Genomic DNA, 27,300 nt, shown 5'->3' on the forward strand with positions numbered 1-27,300 from the left:
TGTGTGTGTGTGTGTGTGTGTGTGTGTGTGTGTGTGTGTGTGTGTGTGTGTGTGTGTGTGTGTGTGTGTGTGTGTGTGTGTATCTCCTGAAGAGGACTAGAAGTTCTAATTCCTGCCTGCGATCATCATGATTCTGTCATGACTTTGTGCTCCATGTTCTCTCACTTGTGTCTCATTCCTCATCTCCCCCTTAACATCCTGTGTTATACAAAAAGCCCTTAACGCATCCTCTGCGCTACTTAAAAAGCAGCTCTGCTGAAGAATGCTGATTTTGATAGATTATACGGCTGCGAACCGATATACAAAAGGATTATGAATAGGATGTAAATGAAGCACTGGGTGATACAGATTCATTTGAAGTGCTATTTGGGTTTTTCTTATTAAGTGGATGTTTCTAGGAGATTGGGCTCTTCACTGACGTGCCTCGATATTCATGTTAGGCCTTTTGTTCACGTTGAGTGTCCCAGTCTCTCTTTCCTGATGGAATGAGCTGTAAAACGAAATTAGTGGACCGATTCAGTTCGAACAGCGAGTCAAAAAAGGGCTCATGTATGCATGTGAGTCTGTCTGAGATCTTTTTATTCCAGATCACCCGTGGCGTCCTTATCGGAGCCTCTTTTGGTTAGGAGGAGTCATTTGAAGTTCGCCCACAGTGTCGCATCACTGCCATTCTTTTGTGACCTCAGGTGGGATTATTGATCTCATTGTGGAAGAGAATCGCTACTTGATTGTGAAATAATTGATCATATCTTCCTCACAGGGACGCCTCATAAACACCAAAACATCTACCTCAGCATGTATTAATCTGTTTAGCAGTGTGTGTGTTTGAATGCCAGTTATTAAGAGGGTGTGTCTCTGGCAAATGTGTGTGTGTTGTGCCTGTTTATATATACACACATACACACCTGCATTTGAGACATGGAATATAATGTAACCTTACTTTTTCTAAATGTTACATGAACAACACAGTAACTTAGTTCAGTAATATTTGCAAAGTGCTTACAGTGACTTTGTTGTGAATTTAACAGACTCTCTATATTGTTTGCTACAATATCCATGCAACGTCCCCATAAGTACATCAGTCTTATTGGTTTGAATCGTAAAATGTTATTATAGCACCTTGATTGGCCACATTCTTTAAAAGACGACTTAACTTAATCCCTCTTGACTCACTGGGGGAAACTAAGGTTTATTAACTGATTCTAATTTTAGTTTGCATTATTCTACGTCTTTTAAAATTGGTGTAAACAGCTTCTTCTTTTTTCTTTTTTTTAAAAGCAAATTGATGACAGCATCACTAGTGACGTTCAGGTGAAGACGCGTATTTCTGCAGCGCGTCTGGAGCTCACAGATATAAAACCCACCGCGCACCAAGCGGCCAGAAGAACAGAAGAGAAGCCTCAGGACAGCAGCAATCCTCCCTCTAATCTTCTGGGAAATGTAAGTACCTTTGATACTTGATTTACAAGAACCTTGAGTATTGACAGGAAACTTATTGAAAGTCCTTGGGCAAGACACTTAACCCCAAGTTGCTCCTGAAGGCTTGCCATCGGTGTGGACTGGATGATGAATGTTAGTTAGAGTCTGATGGTGGCACCTTGATGGTAGCCTGTCATCAGTGTGTGAACGGGTGAATGATATGTAATATACTCCTGACTGTAAGTCGCTTTGGAGAAAAGCGTCTGCTAAATGACTGTAATGTAATGTAATGTAATGTCTCCAGACAGGACTCTGCTGTTTGCAGCTGCAAAAGCCTATTTCCATGTTTTCTTTTTACTACCAACTTTACATTTATTCCTCAAGCAATGCCCTCTGTAATAAACTCTTTATCTGAATAATAAATATTAATATAAATAAAATAAAAGTGGAACAAGTGTCCAGTTACTTGTCTCTCCTGGAGCAGATGCATCCTAACTTGGTGAGCTGGTTGGGGACTCTGGGGGTCCTGCTGTGGGCTCTGCTCTGCCTGGGAGCCCTGACGGAGGGATACCCGGTGAAGCCGGAGAACCCCGGGGATGACGCCCCGGCGGAGGACCTGGCCAAGTACTACTCAGCCCTGAGACACTACATCAACCTCATCACAAGACAGAGGTAGGCGGACTAACTACACCTCTCTGCAAGAGTAGTATCGAATAGAGAGCTTGTTATCAGAGCTGGAGTCATTTCACTTCAGTTTTAAAAAACAGGAATATAATTTACAATATTTCTTCTTCTGAAATTACTGGATTCATATTTGTCCAATTGTTGGTAGCTTCTCCATTTAATTCTAGTCTATTTCATTTTATTCTCCAGTAAAAAAAAAAACGTGTATCCACCATTGAATATATTATAGATAAAGATGAATGCTATCAACAAAAAAACCATTCTAGTAATTAAGTGGTGCTTCAGTATGTTCTTACACTTTGAACCATTTTCTTCTATAGCCCCTAATACTGTACAAGCTCAGAGTTCTGCTGAATGGGAATGCAGGTTTTTAATTTTGGTGGCTTGTTAATTATCATGGCTGCTCAGTATACAAAAATATATATTTTTTTAGTTTGCGAAAATAATAAATTCTACAGTTTACTTACCAAGATTTGGCATTTTCTATTATGTTCTTTACATGGTAATCTTAAAAAATTCACTGCCACATTTTCACATCAAACAAAGTCCACCTAAAGTTTTGCCTACTGGAGCTGCCAGATTATGTCCTGCTGGTCTGGCTGCAGTTTTTTTCCACCATGTGACAGAGCAGGGATCACCCGCTGCCCATTTACCACCTGTAAAAAAAACCGGAGGGGAAATGACTGCCTAGCCAGCATGGCATGTCCAATCACCCACAGTTTTCAGCTTTCTTCTGAATTTCTTTCTTCTACCCCAGGGGTACAGGCACGCCGCACAGCTTATCATCTGAGGCACAGAAAAGGAAATATGACCACCTGCGATGCAACTGCTGTCTGCCCCTGCAGGGTCTCGGTCTGACTGTATTCAGTCTTCACTGAGATTATAATTGGACTTATGACAAAGGAATATGTTAGTTTATTTATTTCCCTGTGCTCAATTAAGCTCTCTCTCTTTTTCTCTGATGTTTTCTTTTCTTCAAAAGCTCCATGTTAATGTTAAAGCCCTTCAATGTTCTGTCCATCTAAATGCCATTAAACTTCAATATTCTACACATTTGGTAGCTGTATTGCAATCTTGATTTAACATTAGGCTCTCTTAATCACATTCACTGGCCTTTTATGTAATTCTGTCTCTTTCTTTGTCTCAGGTACGGAAAGAGGTCCAGTCCTGAGATTCTGGACACGCTGATCTCAGAGCTGCTGTTGAAGGAAAGCACCGACACGCTCCCACAGTCAAGGTGTGTGTTAAACCGTCGGCGTGTGACATCGTCATAACTCACAGGAAGCTGACCTTGTCCTTTGCTTCTCTCTCGCCAGATATGACCCGTCATTGTGGTGATGTTGTCAACAGGGTCGGCTCCATCTTCACTGCTGCCCCGCTGCCGCTGACATCCTGACCTCTACACACCTGTCACTGCATACCCTCCCTCACCAAATGACCGCCCTGCCTCTGCCCCTCTTACCTTTATGAACCGTATATTCAATCCCTCCTCCTTACCCATCAGCTACAGTCACACCTGCTTACAGTATTTGCCATACGATTGTAAATAGTTTATTCACAGTTATCATCTGTGAAACATAAAAGTCAAGTGGGGGAGGGAATGTTGATTGTATTGTATAATTGTGCTATTAAAGATTAAATGATTGAAAGAATGCATTTATTTGATTCTGTTTGATAGATGAAATGATTTAAACTGCAGAGAAGGCGATGATTCACTAAATCACAGAAACGTTTACTAATGTTTGTTTCAAAATTTCAGAAGAGCAGACTTTTGGGGGCAAATTAAGCAATGATTGATTGCTGACATTGTATTGTATATTCTATGTGATTAATTATACTATATCTGTGTCACCCAGACGTCAGATTATAGAGAACATTGGTCCTGATTGATCAGTTATTGTCAAAATGATTTTTACTACTGCTCTCTTGACACATCCCAGGCACTGTTCGCTTAAAGTCTTCCCTCATGATGAGATCAAGTTTGGACTTGCTGTGCCGCACATTGCCTCCCAACTGAAATCTATGACTGTAGCCTCTAATATAGCTCTATGACACTGATTAATGGGCCAAAGGCACATTTAAACTGGGCCTTGCAAGCATGATAGGTCCAGTAAAGAGCAAATATGGTCAGAAGGCATCAGTCAATTTGAAGCTGCCAATTAGGTAGCTAATGGCGCTCCCTTGTGGCCATGAGAATGAGTGCCTACTCTGAAACCAAATGAAGGGAGAAATGGCATTTCCAGTTACATTATTGCAATTACAAGAGTGGTTACTCTACCGCAACCTGACATCTAATCAGCCCATAGAGCTCAAATCAAGCAGTTAAGAGGCATTTGCAGACACACAGTCTGCAATGGAAACTAGATAACCTAAAAGATTTAAAATGAAAATCCACATGGGGAACCCGGGAGTTATTGATATTCATGTGGTGGTTCAACATTTTATCCCCAAATGTGGAAGGAGCATTGAGACATGGAGCGTTAAACTTTCTGTGTGTTGCTATGGAAACTGACTATTTATTTATTTAGTGTAACAGTTTATTTAATTTTTTTTAACCTTAGTGTGAAGCTATACTTTTTTTATTTAACAGGCGTGTCTGGTAATAGTCTGACCCATTATGTTAGCTCCATAGAAAATGGAAAAGCAGCTCCCCATTGAGACAAATACAAACACTAATGTAATATTCATAACCTGCATGGAGCATATGAAACCATGCCAACAAGTATTTCTGTGAATGGAGTGTTTGACATTGTGATAGAAAGAAAACTACTACATGCTTACAATGTGTCCACTTAAGGAGGAGGGGCGGGGGGGTTGTACCTCAGCTGCCATTGGTCGAGGCGGTGTGACGTCACGGGGAGGGGGCGGGGCCTGTGTGTTTGATTGACGTCGTGTTCTCTGGTAGTCTGGACCAGGACAGACAGCTGAAGGAAGGTTGTGGGGGGGGCCTGAATGTCCAACCGGGGCATCGCACGCACGATTCACGGGTAAGTCACGGCTCTTGGTCATATTTGTGATTTGTTAAAGGTTGTGGATTCATTCATGAAAACGGGGGACAGAAGACAGAAGACACTTTGGCGTGTCGGAGGCTGCAGTGGAGTTTGACAGAAGGGTTTGTTTCATGCTTTTATTCAGACACAGCTCTGGTTCCTTCACTGGACTCCTTTTCCTTTCCCCCTGCATGTCCTGAGGAAGGACACACGGCGGATGAGTGGTTAAGTGTGCACAATGGCTCAGATGGGCAACACAAAAATGGCCGCACATGTGGTGAGAAATCGGTGTGAATGTACAGTTTGTGAGGAAAAGAGCTGCAGGTTACTGTGCTGTCAGGAGAGAAAGAAAGAGAAAGAGAAAGGGGGTCTGGAAAGCACCACCGTCCCGAAATGATGGTCTGCAACATCCAAAGGGTGGTGGGTTTATATACACAGACACAGACAGAGACAGAGAGCGCTTTTACTATAGTAGTAACATTTTTCTAGAGTATTTTTATTCATTTTTTTTGTCTACAAAAACTTTCACAACACATATCAGGTCAAGCTTTATTTGTTTTGAGCTGATGCTGGATGGTAATTGAGATGGGAGCAGGAGACGCAGCCAGACGGTCCTATTGATTTTTTTTAATCTATTTTTTTGTGTGTCCACTGCAATATATGAGTGCATCATCTAATAATGATAATAATGTACTTATACGATGTCAAACCCACTTTATGTGAGCGCTTAATGGAAACGTGAAACCACTTCTGAGAGGACAACTCTCAATGAATCGTTGGACTTCCTATCCCAGCAGTAGTAGTAGTAGTACAACAGGGTCACTTGGTAAATGGTAAATGGACTGTACTTGTATAGCGCTTTTCTAGTCTTCCGACCACTCAAAGCGCTTTTACATTACTAATCATTCACCCATTCACACCCATTCATACACTGATGACAGGAGCGACCATGCAAGGTGCCACCTGCCCATCAGGGTCTCTCTAATCATTCACACCCATTCATACACCGATGGCACAGCCTTCGGGAGCAACTCAGGGTTAAGTGTCTTGCCCAAGGACACATCGACATGGACTGCCGGAGCCAGGGATCAAACCGCCGATCCTCTGATTGGAGGACGACCCTGCTCTCCACTGAGCCACAGCCGCCCTTGGCAGGGTTTATAAGATGTTTAGCCTCGTGCACATGCGGGGGAAGCCCATGCACATAGCAACATCCTCGGGGATCCTTCCTGGGAGGTTGTGAAAAAGGCCACCAGACCACTGAGAGGGGCAGCATGGATCTTGATAATGGATCTTTCTCTCTTCCCTTCAAATCTTTCAATATGCCATAATTGGATTTGTTGAAGCTAATAGGAGAACAAAAGGAGGAAGGGAAGGAGACAGAGACCGTTCTAGTGCATTAGAGTACATCTGCAGTCCCTGGATAGTAAGACTTTTGAATCAGGATCCAGGATGAGCTTTATTGTTTGACTGACGTTGGTGGAATAAGGCACAAATGGACTTCTCCGCCCTCGTAAGCGTTTTCCTTCCTGTCTGCAGGGTGGAGGAAAACATGAATTCCAGTAAAACACATGCTCGGAATGTTAGTACACACTCTTTGAGAGTTGTCAGTGAGTCATTCAGAGACCATTGCTCAGAAGCTTCTTGTTTTCCATTATTAATACGCAGCTATGGGAGAGATGTTACAGGAGAGAGGAGGGAGGGTTTGAGCAAGAGAGAGGAGGAAGGGACACACACACACACACACACACACACACACACACACACACACACACACACACTGGAACACACACACACACACACACACACACACACACACACACACACACACACACACACACACACACACACAGACAGACTGGTGTGACTCACGACCAGCTACTGGTGTGACTCACGCATCCCAGCTATGAACAACAGGATTGCTATCTACACACCTTAAAGTCAACCCTGCCCTGCATCAGAGTGAAACACCCTAAAGTTAACCCAGTTCTTTCCCCTGTCACAGTTGTGATAAGTTAATTGCAGCTCTGTCAAGAAAGGTACACCACTAAATGAGTAACTTGCACAGAGATGAACATCTCAGAGGAAACTTTTTGTAGGAATTGCTGCAAGGCTAATGTTTTTCGGCAGTTTTTGCTGCAGCCTATAGTGCTGATTCACTAGATTGTGTCCATCACTAAAGCCTTAAAGAGGCCCACCACTGCAGACTCACAAAAAACATCATCCATTATAGTTTAGTTTTACACAGTAACACCTCCTTTTCTTTCCTAACATCCCCTAAAATGAAGACAGAAATGTTGCAACTGTGATGCAACGCTTTGATAAAACTTAACATAATGAGGTATGGAAGATAATCATTTATGCAGTAAAGTCATCTGCTGATGAGATTATTTACGATAATGATGTAAGCAGCTCCAAGTCACAGTAATTTGAAGGGTAGCGGCACCAGCTAGTATACTAATCATTTGAGACTGATTTATTTCCCTTATCTCTTCTCACTCATTTTCACCACTCGATATCAATTTTCCTATCTTTAAACTTTGCAGTAATGTAAAGTACTATTGCATCACTTTGCTCTCCCTCCAAGCCCTTCCCTTCTTTTCCTTAATGCTAATGATCAGCAACAGGAGGCTGAGAGGAAGCAGGCGCAGTCATGTGACAGGTTAGATTATGTCAGGGGGAGGTGCTCATTATTAAGATCACTGAGCGTTCGGCGCAGAAGGGTTTTGACAAGCCACGGACGGCCGTGTAATTATATCATCTCAAGCTGCGTGACAGAGCACAAACACCCAACCAGCTGCAATATCACAGACGAGGAGGTCATTTTTGGCACTTACAGATTATGCAACATATGATGTCAAAATGTGGTAATTAAAATTGCAGCATCAGGTGAAGAGCAGAGGTAGCATGAATCGGCAGAAAAGGTGGCTAAAGCTGCATTCTGGTCCTTTTTGTGGGAGATTTGGAGAGAATGAGCTGATTAAATGAACTTTCTGTAGACGGCACAATCAACAGCTTCAATAACATGTTGGAAACTGGTTAGAGGACGTGGTTATGGTAAATATTCTGCGGATGATAATAATCTGCTAAAACGGCCATTTTGGGGGTAGCAGTGTAATCCTCATATTGGGTGGCTGTGTTAACACATGGAGTGACCTAGATAGGGTTTGTCTGGAGGCAGAGGGTGATGGCTGTGAGGCAGGACAAGATGGGGTTGGTTAATTGCTGGTGGTTATATGAACACACGTATGTACGTCCACACGCATGCTTCCTTGAATCTCTTGTGCCCCTCTAGCACTCACTACCATACTGGTGTCATACAGCGCTGCAGCTCAACGCTCAGGAAAGTTTAATAATTGCCCTTTGCCGCCCCCCTCCCCTGGAGTCCGCCAATGAAGCCACATCTGGGCTCCCAGGCAGGACAGAGCTCCCTGGCCTCTTTTGTGATTCTCAAGTCATTGAGAGGAACTGATAGTGGCGGCTGCTCTGAGAGCCCTGTGCCCCCGGCTTAGTGGTGCAGAGGATGGAAAGTTTTTGTCAGGCAGAGAATAGAGGTGGACAGAATAAATATATATTTATATTTATATATATATATATATATACATACACACACACACACACACACACACACACACACACACACACACACACACACACACACACACACACACGGATTGAATGGTCTCTCCAGGATAGATGCCCTATGGGCTCGACTTTTTGTCAGGCAGAGAGAATAATGGACTCTGTGTGTGAATTTGTCTTTCATGACCTTCTGGGATGTGGCATCGTACTCCATCTGAGACTAAATGAATTCACAGAATGTGAAATTCTCTGCAGAATTTATTGAGACACCGATTCTGAGGTAGAGTGAGATTTCCAGCCGCTAGCGTGACTAGAACCGGAGGAATTAAAACCAGCCTGCGGATGTTAGTCTGTGCTTTTAATAGCGCGAGCACACACACACACACGCACACACACAGGTTTACATGTGTGAGACGGCAATGATGTTTTGTACAAAAACAAACTCTCTCTGATCCTTCCATAATCCCACTTCCACGAGCTGTCCATCATCTGAGTGCTTGGCAACCAGGGGGCACTCAGAGGACGTTTGTTGGCTTGTTCTTTTGCCACACCAGCCAATGGCAGCAGGGATCACAACAATGACCACTTCCTGTGATTTTCCCCTCTGTCCCAAGAGGAGTAAAGAGCAGCCTACGGTGATGTAAGGATTTCAGGGGAGTCCTGAATCCAGTGCATGATCGGAGTTTAACTTGGTTTAATAGGTTGTAACCCAGTTATCAGTCCTTGAGATGACTCGGCTTTCGCATGCAAACAAAAAGCAAATTCTCAGAAAGCATTCATGGATAGTCAGATGCAAATAGATATTAATTTGGTGCAACCATCATAGGAGGAACTAGAGTTACCTGGCAGTTTCATGAAACAGGGAAACATATTACCGGGGGTTTTGCATTAAACGACCATTCACACTGCCCTTTCTCTCTCTTTCTCATCTCTCCCTCTCATCCCCGTAAAATTTGAGAAGCTTTTCCCACAATTCCGTCTAATCTTAAGGGATTCTCCATTCATGAATCCTAATGTGCCTTTTTTATCTCTTCTTTTCTTCTCTTGCTCTGACTCCCCTGAAAGTCTCCCAACTCCCTCTGCCCATTTTTATTCATTCCTCTAAAATCCAGTTTCCGACTTTCCCCCTTCTTATACTGCTAGGATTTTCACCTCCTCTATTCTCTCCTCCCTCCCTTTTTTTTTTTAATGGACCGGCCCCGGCTCGTGCCCTGTGGTGCGGGGTGATTTTGTTGAGGAATTGCACCGAGGGCTTTGCCTCCATTAACATTCTTCCAAGGGATATCTTTCACTTCCAATGAGCCTGATTGTAATCTGCGTTGCGTAATGAATCGACCTCTCACTCTCTCTCTCTCTCTCTACACCTCTCTCTTTCTCTCATACGATAATTAGCTCCAGCATGATGGGTGAAAAGACCCAGAAACGGCAATATGGGATAATAGCAAAGCAGTGATTTATAGATGTCCCCTGAGTGTTGTAATCACCTTGTAAACTCGTTTCCGGTAGTCACTGGGTTGATATGACATAAACCAGAGAGAAGCTGAGGGACAACGGCTGACGGTGAAATATCCTCCTGAGTGTGTTTGAGAGTTTACTCGAATATATTAATATTCTGAAATGTAGCAAATTCAGTGGATGCTTTTGTGCACTCTTTTAAACAGCAAGTAGAGCCTTTCATTTTTAAAGAATCATCTTTCCAGCCACCTTGCTGTTACTCCTTTCCTCGGGGCAGGAGAAAGAGGGAGATAAAGAGAATGAGGACGAAAGAAATGAAGCGTTTAAAAGTGATAATCTATTGTTTTGTCCGTTATTGCAGGCATCAGTTATTTGTAATCACCCTATGTCATTGTTTTTTGCTGGCTTGCATTTTCTAATGGTGCGTTTCATAAATGCTGGGGAGAGGAATGGGTTCAGCGATACCAGACTTTGCAGTTCTAAGAGACGGATGATGTTATAAACACCGTACAGTGAGGTGGGGGTTGTTGTAGGAGAGTAAGGTCATTTACATCCACTGGCAGTCACTTGTGAATAGAAACCAGAGAAGAAGAAGTAAGGAACACGACCTTCTAAACTGAGTTTTTTGGGGCCAATGCATTCTGAATACATGATTCTTGACCTTGTAAATAGCTATACAGTCTCCAGTCAGGTTCCACTTACTTGTTTGGAAGCTTTAGTCCATCTTTCTTAGTTTCCATCAGCATGTAGTTTCTCAAATGTCATAGAATGGTACATGGTAGAACTAGACATGGTTTTGATCACATTTAGTGACTCTTCCTACTTGTTTGCTTAAAGTTTAAGGAGACAATATTTTCTTTTTCTCATGAAAACCATGGTATAATGTAACTGGACCTTCATTTGAGATTTTGTTTTGTCAACTAATTTAGATTCTGATTTTACGGTTTAAACATATATCTTAAGCAAGGATCCGTCAATTTTCACACTAGAAATTTTATTTTCTCTTTTAATAATTGTGACCAAGATATACTCATACGTTTTACTTATTTTTGCTCTCTGGTGGACAAACTATGAGGACTTAATTGCCTCAAACCTAGTTTGGCATTTCTCTTCAGCATTTTATTATCAACATTACTTATCGGCCAACTTATACAATGGCGTTATATCTTCGATAAGCTAATATCGGTTCAATTGTTGGCCTGGTGGGTGCGGTCGAGCCCTACAATGTAGGGATTACTGTTTGTTGTTGTTTGGCCACCACATCTGATTTCACATATCAGCCAACACCTACAATGATGCAGATATATCTTTGATAACTCAGTATCTCCTAATGAAATGTATCCTCTAATATACAGATCTAGTTCTACATGATGCACCTATAGAAGGCGTGCAGCCTGTGTTTACAAGTGAATTTGAATGCTTTCTGGGAATGAATGGGTACTGCTTTGTCATCACTTTCAGAGAATAGTGGCCATTTACTACGTTGACGGCACAGTGCCAGCTAATGATGCAGACACCCTTGAATAGCTCGTCCTGGACGACTCTGTGCATCGCTCTGAACCAACAGCGGCCTCCGTCTGCAGACGAGACTCCTATCTTGCAGAAGACGGGGATGACATAGATAGATGTAGCAGATAATCCACTGGGAAAAAGACGGAGTCATTAGATGTGTGTGTGTGTGAGGGATGAGCACCAGTACGAATCTGAATGCTCAAGCAAGTACGCGTATGAGGAATGATGAAAACTGGTCTGCAGGAATGCAAGCAGGACTGAATATTTGTGTCTCATAAGGATGAACAAACATTCACACATCTCTCCGTCTCTCCAGGTCTTCACAGTTGACTGATGAGCAGCCAGTAGGACCAGGGTTGGGCTACACCGACTGGCACAGGTAAACACAACCTCCTCCCCGCCTCTTTCTCAGTACTGACACACTAGAGACGTTTGGGCACAAGCTCTCTGCAGGCTAACATGATTTTGTCAGGTCAGCCGGAGGACTGCCAGTCTTTGAAGCAAGGATGTTCTTATCACTACTCTTAAAAAAAACATTTTTAAGGAAGTAAGGAGGCAACTGTTTTTTCTTTTCCCATGAGGATTACACAGAATACTTTCTCTGTACTTAACGGGGCCATGCTAATGTGAATCTAAAACTGTGAAATTAAATTCTCAGTTTTAGATAACACATGTCCATATATCAACACGTACTGCCTTTTGAATCTTACCGAACTATGGCAGGCAGAAAGCATATCTTTTTCATTATTGGCCATTTTTGGGTACCATTACATTTTTGTGCCTGCAGTGTATAAAAGTGTTTAATATTTGTCAGATTTGATCTTTGTCTCCATGAGTCTCCACATACTGATAAATATTCAAGTCTGATCAAGGGTACAGCTTTCATACTTATACAGGCCTCCTGTCTTAAAATAACCAGTGTGCTTTAAATTACATACAGAAATTGGCTCATTGCCGAGTAATCAATTTATATTAATCAAACAGCGCGGTCTCATTTAGCTCATTATAGTCTCGAAGCTTTGCAGTCAGTTATTTTCTTAAAGTCTGTGTTAACTTCCCATGATGCTTTGTTTTGGAGAAAACAACATGCAGCTGTTCTGCCTCAGTCTGACTCTGTGTGAACTCAGCTGCCGGCTCTCATCTATCCATTTTCTAAAGAGGAACAATTAGGTTGACATTTTAGATGAAACTCATATGTGTGATCAACGAACCTTGAACTGCATTTTGTTTTGTGGGTCTTAGTTTCAATTTACAAAATTATACTATAACACTGTATTGATGTCCAAAGTGAAAATCTTCTTTTACTCTAGAGTCAGAGGCAGTCGTTAGAAAGCCACCGTAGAGCACATTGGCAAACCATCACCAGTGTATCATTCTGTTGGCCTTGTAGAGATGGTTGCACGATAGATATGCTGAGATAAGGGGGAGAGAGAGAGAGAGAGAGAGAGAGAGAGAGAGAGAGAGAGAGAGAGAGAGAGAGAGAGAGAGATCCTGTAATCCCGTGCTTTCGTGGCCGGATAAAAATCCCATGTTGCGGATTGGGGGAGGGGCTGACCGGTCATGTTGAGGATGGGGTGGAGGGAGAGGCGGGGCAGATTAAAGCCAGCAGATCTACTCCACGCACCGCTGTGTTGCTGTGGGAGGAGCCTGTTGGTTGACTCTAAACACTGGGATGTATTAGCTGCCTCTTTTGTGTTTCCACTGCATCTTGACAGCCTTGCTTTTTCCTTGCTATTTGCAGTTTGTGTTATGTTTTAATGTATCATGAACACTCATGTTTGCAACGGCTTCTTCTATTCTGTAGCGGCGCAGCTTTAATGATGGAACTGCAGTCGGCCCTTTAGTCTTTCGGCCTTTTAGTTCGTCAGCCCATCATTTTGGTTGAGACTAAAGTATCTCAACTTGTATGGGATGGATTGCTGTGACATTTTTTACAGTCATTTGTTGTCCCCAGAGAATTAATCCTAAACAATTTGGTGATCTTCTGACATTTTATCTAGCGCCACCAGCAGGACAAAGGTCTAACTTATCAAATTAAATATAGCAACATCTACTGGATGTATTTGCATAAAAACATTGCCCAGTAATTTTGATAATTTTCTGGTTTGTAATCCAGCGCCACCATCAGGTCCACATTTTTATTTAACCAATATTCCATTCATTAACTAATACCTGCAAAAGCCCCATTGGCTTCAACTCTACTGTACAAAAAATAGCATGTTAACATGCTAAACTAAGATGGTGAACATGGTAAACGTTATACTTGGTAAACATTTGTAGGTTAGCATTTCGAGCATTTTAGCATGCTGACGCAGAATCACAAGTATATGTGCACATACAAGGAATTTGATGGAATTTTTGCATCTCTCTCAATGTACTTACACAGAAATAGAAATTATAGCAAGGAAATGAAAAACCAAGCTTGACTAATGGAGTCAAAGAGGTGTAAAATAGGTGTGTAAAAAATAAATAAATAACAAGGTTCCTACTAGGAAACTATTGCATCAGTAGCTTCCCAAAAAGTATTTAGGCTCAGGTATGCAGCATCTTAAATTGTTAAATTGCAGACCCAAAAGGTTCATAATCCAGTCAGCACATCCAGTCACTGATTTGGCGAGAAGTAACGTGAAGAAGAGAGAAAAAAGGGAGAAAAAAAGATCCCATTAGGCCGACACATGCTGTGTTAAGGAGGTAGACGACTGCTGGGGGGAATACGTACGAGCACAATCTGCACACGCTGAGAGTCTCTGCACAGTGCTGCAGCGGGGCGTCCAAAACCGTGACCGGGGTGAATGAGAGGAAGAAGGAGGAAAAGAATGGGAATGTAGGGTCAGGCCCCCTTCAGTAACACTTATGTAAGATTACTTACATAATGACACATTCAACTGGTGTGTTTGTGTGTGTGCCTCTGTCTAGACAAGTGGGGCAACTCAATTTTGGGTGGGGTCGGGGCAACAAGAGGAGGGGTACTCAAGCAAGCCTTCAACAGCAGGAGAGGATTGTGGGATTATGTGTGTGTTTGTGTGTGTGTGTGCGCTATCAAAGGAGGGGGGGTTGATGGTCAGGAAGGGAAGGTATTAAAGCCTGAGTGGAGGGAGGGGACTGACAAGCATTGAACGCATGTCCACATCTGTGTGTGCTGTCCAGCTTTCTACCTCTCTCTATCTCATTTCACGGCTGTCTTTCTGAACTTATCTTCACATTAGCCTCTTCTCTCCTTAAATTTCTCCCTCTCATCTCTCCTAATCCTTTCCGCTCCTCTTTCCCTCCCTGTCTCTTAATACATTTTATCTTAATCCAACTCTATTGTCGCTGTCATTGTGTCTCTTTGCTTCTATCATTCTCCGTCCTCAATCCCCTCTCTCTCTGTACTCTCTTTCTCTCTGTGTTTTTGGGAGTTTAGTGGGTCAGCAGTGCCAGACAAGACGCTTGGAGGACAGAAGACATAGTTGCAGAACTGCTGGTGGTTTACTAGTGGTTAGCCTTAGCGTACTTGTGGCAGCAGAGAGGAAGAAGGAGATCTTGGCGATGGTCACAGCTATGGAGAATGCCTGTCCCAATGGGGTACGGGAGGAGGAGGAGGAGGTGACGTCCCCGGGACAGCTTGGCGTGGAGGGACCTCCAGCAGTGCAGTCCATCCAGGAAGCAAATACGTCTGGAGGTGAGGAAAGGAGGAGGAAGAGGTGGGGTGTCACCTGGGAGCGGAGAGATACTGTAGTGTTTGATTTTGTTTATCGTTTGAGATGGAGGGATTGATAGAAGGCAGTACAGGTTGTCAGGTTACTCCTACAGAGTAAAGAGGTTGTCAGATTTTTAAGTATCTTTAAATGTAGATCTGACAATCCTTCAGCGCACTGGTTCCCAAATCCCCAAAATGTCTCATGTATCCCCAGATGAATTTAGGTACCCCTTCATCATTATTACATGTTATTTTACAGTGTTAACACTGTTAAATAATGTACAGTGTTAACACTGTTAAATAATGTACAGTGTTAACACTGTTAAATAATTTACAGTGTTAACCCTGTTAAATAACATGTAATAATAACACTTTAAAATAACACCAGTTTATCCTGTTCATTTAGCTGTCTATTTCAACCGTTTATCAGGGAATCTTTGGACAATGTAAACTGTTTCAACCATTCAAACGTTGACTCATTTCTCTTAGCTAACGTTAACTATTTCACCTGTTTAGTCATGATCGTCAAGTTTTAGCCAACAAGTCAACTGTTGACCCATTACTTTTAGCTAGCGTTTACTATGTCAACCGTTTATTCATTATCTTAAAGATTTATCTAACATTTCAACCATTAACCTTTACTCTTAGCTAATGTTAACTATTTCACCTGTTTAGTCATGATCGTCACGTTAAAGCTAATAAGTCTACTGTTGGCTCATTACTTTTAGCTAACGTTAACTATTTCAATGATTTATTCATTTTCTTAGAGTTTTAGTCAACCATTTAACCCTTGATCTTTTTTTTTTTATCTATTTATTTCAACCCTAGCTATCTATTTAAACCATTCTGGTATTACCTGAAGATAATTCAACCATTATCTATTAATTTAGTATTTCAACCGTTTATCCATTGCTTTTAGCTAACAATTTGAACTGTTTATTCATGACTTTTAGCTACCTGTTTAGACCTCTGCTCCCTTACTAGTCAGCTAGTTTTCATGCACTTTTAATATCAACAGTTATTGTTCAGGCTTAACAGCTGACTAAAGATAATATTTCTTTCTAATCAAAATGTATTATCAAATTAGTTAAGCTAGTCTACAAACTTACCACATACCGTCTTGCAACTGCTAGTACCTCTGGTTGGAATCACTGCTTGCTTGTAGAGCTGCCTGTTTTTCTCTCTAGGCGGTTCAGTTCTTAACTTGCATTACTAGAAAAAAAACCACATTTAAATATAATTTGTTTTGGGTGATGTAACTTGTGTGCCAGTCAAGTTGCTCCTCTGATCTCCATCTAGTCAAGAGTTGTAACAGAGTAAGGAATTCTTAAACAGGGAGGTTCTGCATCACAGCACACAATGCTGGTAGGTGAACACATAGAGGCGGTGGTTAAATGGTTAGAGAGGCTGCAGACAGACCACAGTACAACAGAGGGAAGAATTAAGCGCAGGTAAGCAGGATGATTCATTGTATATAGATGAATGAAGCGACTGGGGGGGGGGGGACACACAATCTACTCTAACTGTCCAGTGCTGTAATCTTTTAGATTTTACAACTTCTTCAGGCCAGGCTTAGTGAGAGGCTCGTAGGTGGTTGTATCTCCATGCCATATTTCATTGGATTATAGGGACTTTAGGTAGGAGGCTTCTGAAATCTCTAACAGGATAGAAAAGCATCTTAGAGTTGCTGTTTGGTTGAGTAATATACATACTAGCACACGTGGCAGGGGGGCTGTGGACGGGCTGGGATGAGCAAACATTCCTGAGGTCGTGGACACAGTGACACAAAGAGCTGACCAAGTGGGTGAAGGTCAACTCAGCGGGCACAACAACTGGGGATCCAGCTGTTATGTTGCTGTATTTTTAGGGTTTGTGTTCAGATGTGTTCAAGTATGTAAGTGAGGTCAGTTTGATTGGAAAACATACTTTTCTCTCAATTTCAGGAGGTCTTACAGTGACTCATTGTATGTGTGATTGAGTGAGAGTAGTGCTTTCAAGATGGTGGTTTAATGCTTGTTTATGTGCGTGCACATTAGTGTGCAGATGTGTTTACTACGATTGCAGCTCTCCTCTGAGACTTAGTGCTTATTCTAGCTTGTAAAACACGGTGTGGGGTCCCCACAGGAACTGAATCTCCTGCTCATACGTACTACATATCTGAATTTAGTTTTAGATTGTGCTCCTGTGTCGTCATGCAGTAAATATATTGCTTTATGGATATACAGGTTTAACAGCCTGCAGTGTGGGTTTTAACCTCCCTCCACTATTTGTCCTTCTTTAAGAGGACCATAAATATTGAAGGTCTGTTTTTGCATGAAGCCTTGTGGTTATGCAGCCTGTCTGTGCTCGGTGGTTATCAAGCCACAGTGAGGTCCTCGCTGCATTAAATTGCATTTTCATCAGTCTCTGTCTCAATAATACAACTGTGTGGCTTTTGTATGTATGATGAATGATTAAACCAACACTGTTAAGCAGTAGTTTAACTTAAGTGCCACTACCCAACCCTTACAAAAGAAGCGAATGTTAAATTCATATTTTCATATACAGCATGCCATGTACAGTCTATGGTATGTCCAAAAAAAACATGTGAAATTATGTTTTACACCATTGTATCCTTACAAAAAACTCATTACATTTATATTTTTGTATATGAATCCTTAAAGTTCACATGTAAAATACCTGAAACAGCAGATGTCATGTGAATTTATCACATACTGTATAATAGAGGAATTTATGACATGTGAAATGATGTGATAAATTCACACATGAGAGGGGAAGTTGATTAACACAGAAATACACATATCTTAACCCCATACGACACCACACACAACAATATTTCATAATCTAAAACAATTTCAATACCCAATTTCTTTTTTTCACTGCATAGAAAAAAAAAAAATACATTTAACTATTAGAGTGTGACTCGGCTTTATGACATAGAACATGAGCCAAGGTAAAAGATGATATTCAGACGCTCATAATCATAGAGTGAATCAACTGTATGCAAGTACTGACTGGACATATTTACTACCCACATAAGAGTATGTTGACACAGAGAGACATGCACTCACTCATACGCTCGCATGTTCCCATGTCTTTAAGTGTCTTAAATGGGCTTACATGGGCTTTGAGACCCCGGCATTAGGGCGTTAGCTGGCTGATATATGGTCCACACCTCTCCCTCTGTCTGTTTGTGTGCACAGAATACAAGACTCAGCAGTTGTTGTGATTCTTTCTAACAACTGAGAAGTTTTTGTGCCTCAGCATATACCAATAATATGTAGGAGCATGTGGGGATAGTTTTATCAACGGACTTTTCCCAAACTGAATATGTGCACTTGTGTTTATTCTGAATGAAGCAGACTTATTGTTACTCCAGATGGAGCTTTGCTTTGATATTTTTGGGGAACAGGCTGTGTGGTTGGTGTACAGAACTCTGTATTAAGAGATCGAATGGGCTCCAAACATGGCCACGTTCTCAACATCATTATATGATATTAATATGATATGCGTCATTAATTTTAAGCATTTTGGCTTACTTTTGTTATAGCTAAGAAACATAAAAGTAAGAGACTGGCACTGATATTAATAAGCCAATGAATTGTCTTGCGTGTGTGTGTGTTTATGCTTTGTATGACTTTCACGCCTGGCTAACTCTCCTTATCTCTGTTTCTCTTTGTCTATGTCTTTATTTTCCTTATCTCTCCATCCAGCCATGCAGCAGGTGTTAGATAATCTGGGTGAGCTGCCCACCTCCACGGGCGCCAAAGACATCGACCTGCTCTTCCTGCGCGGCATCATGGAAAGTCCCACTGTACGCTCCCAGGCTAAGGTAGCACACACACATGTCTCGGGGTGAGCAGCTGTGAGCGGGCTAACCGCTAGCCACCTCTGAGCCCCCCCCCCCCCACCCTCACCCTCACCCTCACCCTCATTCTGCCCCCAGCAGTGCTTTGCTTGCTGTGGCTGAGGTGCTGAAGTACAGCAAGGCTTTGACTAACGGAGCGCTCATTGCATCTGCACAGAGAGCGATTGCACAAATGCATGCTGGGCCTTTTATTTTTAATGACAGTGAATGTATTGCAACACCTATACACACAAACCGTTTGCTCTAACACACATTCTCACTGCTGGAGCAACTCCAGTGAGTTAAGTTAAAAGGTAGCTGTTGTAATTTTCCACCATTCAGTTTATGAATAAAATGTAATAAATACTCCTTTGACTTTTAACATCGTTGCACGAGGCAGACGGCTTGCTGATTAAATAATCCAATTTAATCAGCGATCCCTACCACACAACAAAATCCAGTTTCATTTACTCATCCACAAATCAAAAAATAAATACTGACATAAAACACACACAGAGCATTAGAGAGCAAAAACACAACAACCATCTTTCCACATTCACCCTCCCTGACCCTCCTCTGTCTCCCCCAGGCTCACGAACAGCTGGAGGAAGTGAAGCTGGAGGCGGTGCAGGACAACAATGTGGAGCTAGTGACCGAGATCCTGGGCGACATTAACAATCTCAAGGTGAAAGACGACAGCGCGGCCGAGCTGTCCAGGATCCTCAAGGAGCCACACTTCCAGGTGAGACGAGGGTCAAACACTTAATCCCTCACACACACAGGTAAAGGTAAAACAGACATGATTTATAGACGTAGTTGTCCTGCTTGTGGATTTAATATTGAGTTTGGGAAGCAATGTACAGATGGCAGATGACACTATTTAAACAATTTTTTATGCAATATTTTTGTCACCTTTTTACATTCAACACCTCACAAACGCTTTCAAATTAAGCTTTTTTAAGCTAAATTATGCCAGAATTCAGTTTTATGCCACTGTATGTATGTATGTGTGAACAAGAATTTAGTCTTGATATTTTGTTGTTCAAAAGTTTATAGTAGAGTGAATATTAAGCTCAGTCTAGAGTTGTCATCCTTTGACTCTAGTTACAGTAGCACAGAGCTGATGTTTTGGATCCCGTCCTCATGCATCAATAGAACATTAACCTTTATCCTTAGACCTTCTAGGGGCTTTACACAGACTCGACCAATAGGGATTCAGACTTATGAGCCCAGCAAGGCTTTTGCACCAATCAGAGCCCTTTCTGTTGTAAGCTGAAGGATAAGACCCTGTTGACCTACTGAGAGAAGAGAGACAGAGTGGCAGGGAGAGACGAGTTGGGAAGAAAAAACAGAGAAAATGAGGGAAACAATTATAACATCAAATACAGAGTTGGAGTTTACAGACTTGTTTTCTTCACCAATAAATTGCCTGTTTGTCTTAAAAGGCATTGTTATAAGAAGTGCTGGCAGCATTTAAACAGGCTTGGATGATAGTTTGTGGATGGATAGTCAGCCAACCAACAATTAATTGATTAGATATTGGGGGTAATCCATATTTGGGATTTGAGCCATTAGTATAATTGTTTGCCCCCTATTTAGGGAAACCCAGACTTCTTAGTTAAGTGTTTAAACAGCTTGGTGTTTACATTTTGATTTATTCATTCTTTAGAAAATCAAACCCAGAAGACACATGATAAACAAACTGTTACAGATAGAGTTGACTCTGATACTGCATCATCCTACTATACCATTCTACCATCTGTCCACATATTCTACCTTATATAGCAATCATATCATTGTGCTTTATAACATAAAGTTACAGTTTTGTTAAAGTGAGCCCATGTAGCTTTTGCTGAACCGTATTCACCGTGGCCACATGTAACATTTACAGGATAATGCTAAAACATAGCATAGCATAAGTTTGCTCAGAAGAAGTAATGCTGTAGCACCAAAACCACTGAGTGTGTTGAGTTGAACAACAGTGCATTTTATGGCAAATTTACTTTTCATTAGTTAGAGGAAGAATTACCTTTTTCTTCTTTCATCAACACTCTGCCACTCAATTTGTCCTCCTATTTTTTTTTTTTTTGCAGTCTCTTTTAGAGGCACATGACATGGTGGCTTCTAAGTGCTACGAAGTCCCGCCCCCGACTGAGATGGCCAATGATGCGGCAGTGAACAGTGCTCTGATGCAGGCCGATGCTGTGCGCATGATTGGCATCCGAAAGAAAGCCGGAGAGCCACTGGTGAGCAGAAAATGTATCTGCCTATGTGTGTGCGTGTGGATACTGCTGGAGGGGAGTGGTTGAGTACACCAATGACCAAGTGAATCACTATGATGTATGTTTGTACGTACGTATGAGTAGATGTCAGTATTATTGTGGGTGAAGGTGAGTGAAGCAGGGTGCGTGTGCAGCGCTAAAATCAGCTGTCAGGGGATAAACATCACCCTGCTATCTTCTCTTTCTCAGGGCGTGACATTTCGTGTGGAGAAAGACGACCTTGTCATTGCCAGAATCCTTCATGGCGGCATGATTGACAGACAGGGTCTGCTCCACGTGGGTGACATCATAAAGGAAGTGAACGGGAAGGACGTTGGCAACAACCCCACCGAGCTGCAGGAGATGCTCAAAGACTGCAGCGGAGGAATCACACTGAAAATACTTCCGAGCTACCGAGATGCTCCTGCACCTCCGCAGGTAAACACACACACAGAGAAATCTCAAATGAGATGATAATGTAAACACAAGCACATACACTTATGTAATGAATGGCAGATGTTGGGCAGTGGTACAGGGCACGTGATCTGTTCCTCTGCCCTCCCACAATCCCCTGCGCAGGAATGTGAACCCTGGGAGCCCTATTAATAACACTCCACATGTTATCTGGGTCACACTAGCTGTTTCTGTCTTTGGCACACACACACACACACACACACACACACACACACACACACACATGAACAATGCTTCATGTGCTCGCTCACATGGAAAGTACAGTAATTTACGATATTTTTAGATGTTTTCCCTCATGCGTGCACCACAAATTGTTCGACCAGTTATGGCTCCTGAGCAAATAGGACATGCACTTGGAAATGCTAAGAATGCTTAAATTGAATGAAGAGCAGTAAAACTGAATAAGACATAATGCAAAATCTCATTCTGCACTGTGGCTCAGGGAGCAGCGCTGCACAGTATATTTTACTGGCTTGTTTTATTGCTTCCTCTGGCTGCTTGTTTAATGGGATACATCAGAGCACTTACCGTTCCTGGCAAAAGCATCCACTGTTGGCGCAGCGGGAACAGCTGTGTCGGGTGAAGTGTGGGACGTTGGACGTAATGGGTGTGAATGAGCCACCGTTACTGTGTCAGTGTGTGAGACGGCATGCTGAGCTTCACTCTCTTCACTTTGCTAGTTTTTTGTGTATGTCACTGTGTTTCGTCCGCAAACCTTTTTTTCATTCTAAGCGAGCCAATGAGTGTAAATTCATTCCCACTAACAGTCTGAACTGTGCATGTGTTCATCACAGGTGTATGTGCGGCCATACTTTGACTACAACCCAGCAAATGACAACCTGATCCCTTGCCGAGAGGCGGGGATGGCCTTCAAGAAAGGAGACATCCTTCAGATTGTCAACAGGGAGGATCCCAACTGGTGGCAGGTGAGCTTTTCTCCATTTATTTCCTCTGAGTGTCTGCCATTTAAGATCTCAAGACTCAACTGTACTGATCTGTAATGCGTTGCAGGCGTGCGATGTGGTCGGTGGGGCTACAGGATTGATACCGAGTCAGTTCTTGGAAGAGAAGAGAAAAGCTTTTGTCCCTCGAGACTTTGATGGATCAGGTATGTAAGTGCGTTTCTCTGGTGGGGATACCTGAACCTTTGAATAAGCACTGAAATGTGCTTAAGTGGGAAGATAATACATCCAAAAGTTTCATGTTTCCCTCTTAAGCAATCCTGAAGTTGCAAATATGGATTGGCGTAAAGCCCATCAACAGGTTTCCTGTCAGACCTCTCTCACTTTTCCCCCTGAAAACTGATTTAAGGCTTAAAAGGCCTGGGTAGTCAGTGTTTCCAACACTTAGAAAATGCTCCATGCCTGCCCCCGTCTGGCCAAATGATGTAATAGCAAAGACAAGTGAATAAATGTTCTGTCTTGTTTTGTAGGGATCCTTTGTGGGACCATAGCTGGGAAAAAGAAGAAGAAGATGATGTACCTGACGGCCAAGAATGCAGGTTAGAAGACTTTTCATGCTGTTTACTTCTTTTTTTTATCTGACATTATTAGTATCTCCTTCTTGCATTGGCTAATAATTGTGCCTGTGTTTTAAACAGAGTTTGACAGACATGAGCTGCAGATCTATGAGGAAGTGGCAAAGGTGCCGGCATTCCAGAGAAAGACGCTGGTTCTGATTGGTGCTCAGGGCGTGGGCCGACGCAGCCTGAAGAATCGGCTCATGGTCCTCCAACCCACACGCTTCGGCACCACTATGCCCTGTACGTTGTTCTTGGGTTTTTTGTTTTTAAATTCTGACACACCCTTTGTATTGATTTTTAACTTTAAACAAACAATGTTTTCTTAGACACCTCCCGGCGGCCCCGTGATGATGAGCTGGACGGCAATTCCTACCACTTCACTACAAGGACAGAGATGGAGGTGGACGTGAAGGCCGGCCGGTTCCTGGAGCACGGCGAGTACGACGGTAACCTGTACGGCACTAAGATCGAGTCCATCCACGAGGTGGTGGGCACAGGACGCACCTGCATCCTGGATGTCAACCCACAGGTAAGAGGGGGTTTAGGAAGGGTAAAAAAAGGTGACGAGGGTCCTCTCAAAGAAAAATTGGTTAACTTAGCAGTCAGGTCTCTTTGAAATATATAAAAGGGACATTATTATATTCAAATTATAAACACGAGAGGTTGATTGGGGAATGAGAAATCCTTTTAAATAAAATCTCCTTACTCTGTTACATAATTACATATTTTCGTACATGCCTGTAATGTTTCCTACTCTGTCTCTCCTCAGGCTCTGAAAGTCCTGAAAACAGCGGAGTTCATGCCGTATGTGGTGTTCATTGCAGCGCCAGATTTTGACACTCTCAAGGCCATGCACAAAGCTGTGGTGGACGCAGGCATCACCACCAAGCAACTCACGGTAGGTTAACCACTCCCGTGCACATAGTCGTGACATTACCCTCATGGAGCCTCCCAAAAAAGAAAATCAGACCTATTAACGCCTGATGATACATTCACACATTGTTATCCACATCTCCATGGGGTGGCCACTGTGAGGCATCCTAATCAAGAGAACTTTAAAATGTACAACAACACACTGTAAACACACAATGATTTAAATAAAACTAGAAGAGATTTATATCAAAATAAATATTAAATGACCTTTTTACTCCCCACTTTTAGAGTATTACTCTATATTATATAATTGGACCATTATTAATTATTAATTATATATTAACTTGGATTTTCATGTTTAATTTTGCTGAGATGGGGCTCAATTAATATATTGCTGGGCCGTTTGATTAACAAACCCATCATTATTTTTGTATAAAATGTTAATCTGGGCTGGAGTACAGATATGTTTTACTGAAACATAATGGTGTAAAAGTATAAAGTACTGTGTAAATGGTACTTGAGTAAATGTACTTGGTTACTGTACCACTGTCATGATCAGACATCCGTACATTCAACTCCTGAGACAAAGTAATTAATGTTACCTGCTGTTTTTTCCTTCCTCTAGAGAGTTAGTCCAATCAAACACTCAGCAGTAACCCTTTATTGTCCCACCTTGTTATTGATTCCTCCATTACTCTGAGCAGTAATCCTGACGGGTGCCGGGTATCTATCGTCTATAGCTTGCATATGTTTCCTCTGTGTGTTGGCAGGACGTGGACCTGAGGAAGACGGTGGATGAGAGCGCTCGGATCCAGAGGGCTTACAGCCACTACTTTGACCTTACCATCGGCAACGACAACCTGGACAAGGCCTTCGAGACATTACATGCCGGCGTAGACAAACTGTGCAGTGAACCCCAGTGGGTCCCGGTGAACTGGGTGTACTGAGGACCACTGACCACTCTGAGCGGGTCACACTGACCCAGCAGCATGTCTGTGACCACAAAGGCCAAAGAAGAGGGCAGAGTTACTAAATAGTTAAAAAACAAATCCTACTGCTCTTTCTCCTCTTGGGCCTGCACGCTGTGCAACTTTTTTTCTACTCAAAACTCAAAGGGAAAGAGTGCTTATTTATTTTATAACTTTTTATGAAAGATCTTTCTATTCAATGTGGAATTCCATTGAGAATGAGACAAAAAAAATCTGGTCACGTACTCTGGCCATATTTTTGCATTAATTTATTGTTGTAGTTAAACTTCTTATTTTGTAGTCTTTTCCCTTGATTTCATTCGTCAGTCTGTGTTCATGGGACATCCAGGATTCGTGATCTCCATCCAAACTCCAATATGAAGACAAGTAAGAGATGGATGAGAAGATCTTTGAGCAGTCATTGTCCAAGAAACCTGTGTCAGTGTCGCACATCATTGCCACGCCTGTGTAGCTGTTTTATTTTCACGTCCAAAAAACGTAATCCTTTAGTGTTTTTATGTAGCCGTCCCTAAACAGGATCAACTGGGCAGAAGTAAAGAAACTGGCTGTTTGCGCACAAATCCTCCAGTATGTAAAAGAAAATCTTTATAATGTTCTTTTTCAAGATCAAATACTGTTTAATTTTGTCCAGTTTTGTTTCCTTATACTAGTTTTTCATCGGTGTGGTGATTTATATGTAGTGTTTTGTCACACTTGATCCATTGATTTGTTTTTAATTTCCCCATCTGGAGTATGACCATCTACATTGTCACTGACCCATTCATCTTTGCTGTCTACATAAGCCAATTTGTTAATGTTTTATATATGTGAATGTGGCACAAACCCACTCCTTCCTTATCGTCCTTCTCCTAAGTGTTGCAGTATGCCAAAGCCCTGATCATACTCCAAATAAAATTTGAAATTCACCCTTTTGGCAATGTGATTGGTATTTCAACTACAGTGCTATGTAAATGTCTGATTTATTATACGACTTTGCATGGGAAATGCATGCCAAGGGGTAAAACTAACACTATTGTAGGTCTTAAAAATGTTTTTGTCCTAAACAAGTAAAAATATTAGAAAGAAAATGCCATTAAGGTCTGGCCAGTTGTATAGTCATAATTTTAAATTAGTTTGCTCTGAAACCTGTCTTGGACTTCAGGAAAAAGACATTTAAAACCCTAATAAATTACCATGTATGAATATTCTTTGCTCTATATATATATATTTATCTATATATATATATATTTTTTATTTTTATATATATATATTTATATATTTATATATATTTATTTATATATATATATTATATATTTATTTATATATATATTTATATATTTATATATATATAAGGTTATATATAAATATATATATTTATATATAACCTTACAATCTATGCCATGTTTTTGAAAACAGCCTTACTGCCTGTTGAAGCGTCTCCACATCAACCCTTTTGTGTACAGATTTTTACATTTATATCAGCAAAGTTATGACAAATAAACTTCAATCAACCTCACAAAATAGCTTTTCTTTTTTTTTTAAATAAAGGTGTATACTGACATAAAGAAAACCTCAAATGCTTAGAACAAAATGTGTGTGTATCAAAAACTGTCACGTACCACAAGTTGGCAAATACTTTTAAACTATATTTTGGACAATTTTAATCTATAATATTGCCTATATATTGAAGAAAGATCCTGAGGCCTTGAATACCATTTAGCATCCAAGAACATTGGTTCCTATTTTTATAAAAATAAAAACTATGGGCAAAATGTTCACCATTCCATAAAATAAGGTATCAAAAAAAAGTATTGTTTTGAAATCCATAACTCAAGCTGTCAAATGACAACCAGCCTTAACAGCTTGCATAAAAAATGAGCACCAATGTGCAGATATGAGTTAGGGTGCATTTCTGATTGCCTGTCAATGGCTCTCAACCTGCCACTGCTCAAAGCTAATAGTGCTAACGATGAGCTAACAGTGTTTACCTGAGGAGTAACTGGAGGTTGGTAGAAGTTACTCCACTTAATCTTT

General features: G+C 41.6%; 2 protein-coding genes across 6 annotated transcripts; both read left to right on the forward strand.

Annotated features, from left to right (window-relative positions):
- Window positions 1–547: 547 nt before the first annotated feature.
- Window positions 548–3,601, forward strand: npy (neuropeptide Y). The gene is given in 6 exon segments (XM_054606531.1): window positions 548–557; window positions 1,312–1,408; window positions 1,410–1,440; window positions 1,904–2,091; window positions 3,251–3,340; window positions 3,420–3,601. Coding segments are annotated over 6 exon segments (438 nt in total). The 3' UTR covers window positions 3,442–3,601.
- Window positions 3,602–4,986: 1,385 nt separating this feature from the next.
- pals2b (protein associated with LIN7 2, MAGUK p55 family member b) lies at window positions 4,987–26,475 on the forward strand. 5 transcript variants are annotated; one of them, XM_054605726.1, is made up of 14 exons: window positions 4,987–5,090; window positions 11,959–12,021; window positions 15,046–15,303; window positions 19,035–19,153; window positions 19,758–19,910; window positions 21,262–21,414; window positions 21,640–21,867; window positions 22,698–22,829; window positions 22,915–23,011; window positions 23,336–23,404; window positions 23,504–23,665; window positions 23,752–23,954; window positions 24,195–24,323; window positions 25,069–26,475. In XM_054605726.1, exons 3-14 carry the CDS (start codon window positions 15,171–15,173, stop codon window positions 25,243–25,245), a joined length of 1,755 nt encoding a protein of 584 aa, XP_054461701.1. In that variant the 5' UTR covers window positions 4,987–5,090; window positions 11,959–12,021; window positions 15,046–15,170; the 3' UTR covers window positions 25,246–26,475. The 5 variants fall into 5 exon arrangements, with proteins under 5 accessions (XP_054461701.1, XP_054461703.1, XP_054461705.1 ...); XM_054605728.1 differs by having other exon boundaries at window positions 4,988–5,090; window positions 19,035–19,135; XM_054605727.1 differs by lacking the exon at window positions 4,987–5,090 and adding an exon at window positions 5,131–5,215.
- Window positions 26,476–27,300: the final 825 nt, after the last annotated feature.

The sequence above is a fragment of the Anoplopoma fimbria genome, chromosome 10, assembly GCF_027596085.1.
Source record: "Anoplopoma fimbria isolate UVic2021 breed Golden Eagle Sablefish chromosome 10, Afim_UVic_2022, whole genome shotgun sequence".
Classification (NCBI taxonomy): domain Eukaryota; kingdom Metazoa; phylum Chordata; class Actinopteri; order Perciformes; family Anoplopomatidae; genus Anoplopoma; species Anoplopoma fimbria.

Bases quoted from the DNA above. Each gene is read 5' to 3' on its own strand.
- pals2b (XM_054605726.1), top strand. From the start codon at position 15,171: ATGGTCACAGCTATGGAGAATGCCTGTCCCAATGGGGTACGGGAGGAG. The intron at 21,415-21,639 runs GTGAGCAGAAAA...TCTCTTTCTCAG, and splicing joins AGAAAGCCGGAGAGCCACTG to GGCGTGACATTTCGTGTGGA. The intron at 23,955-24,194 runs GTAAGAGGGGGT...GTCTCTCCTCAG, and splicing joins TCCTGGATGTCAACCCACAG to GCTCTGAAAGTCCTGAAAAC.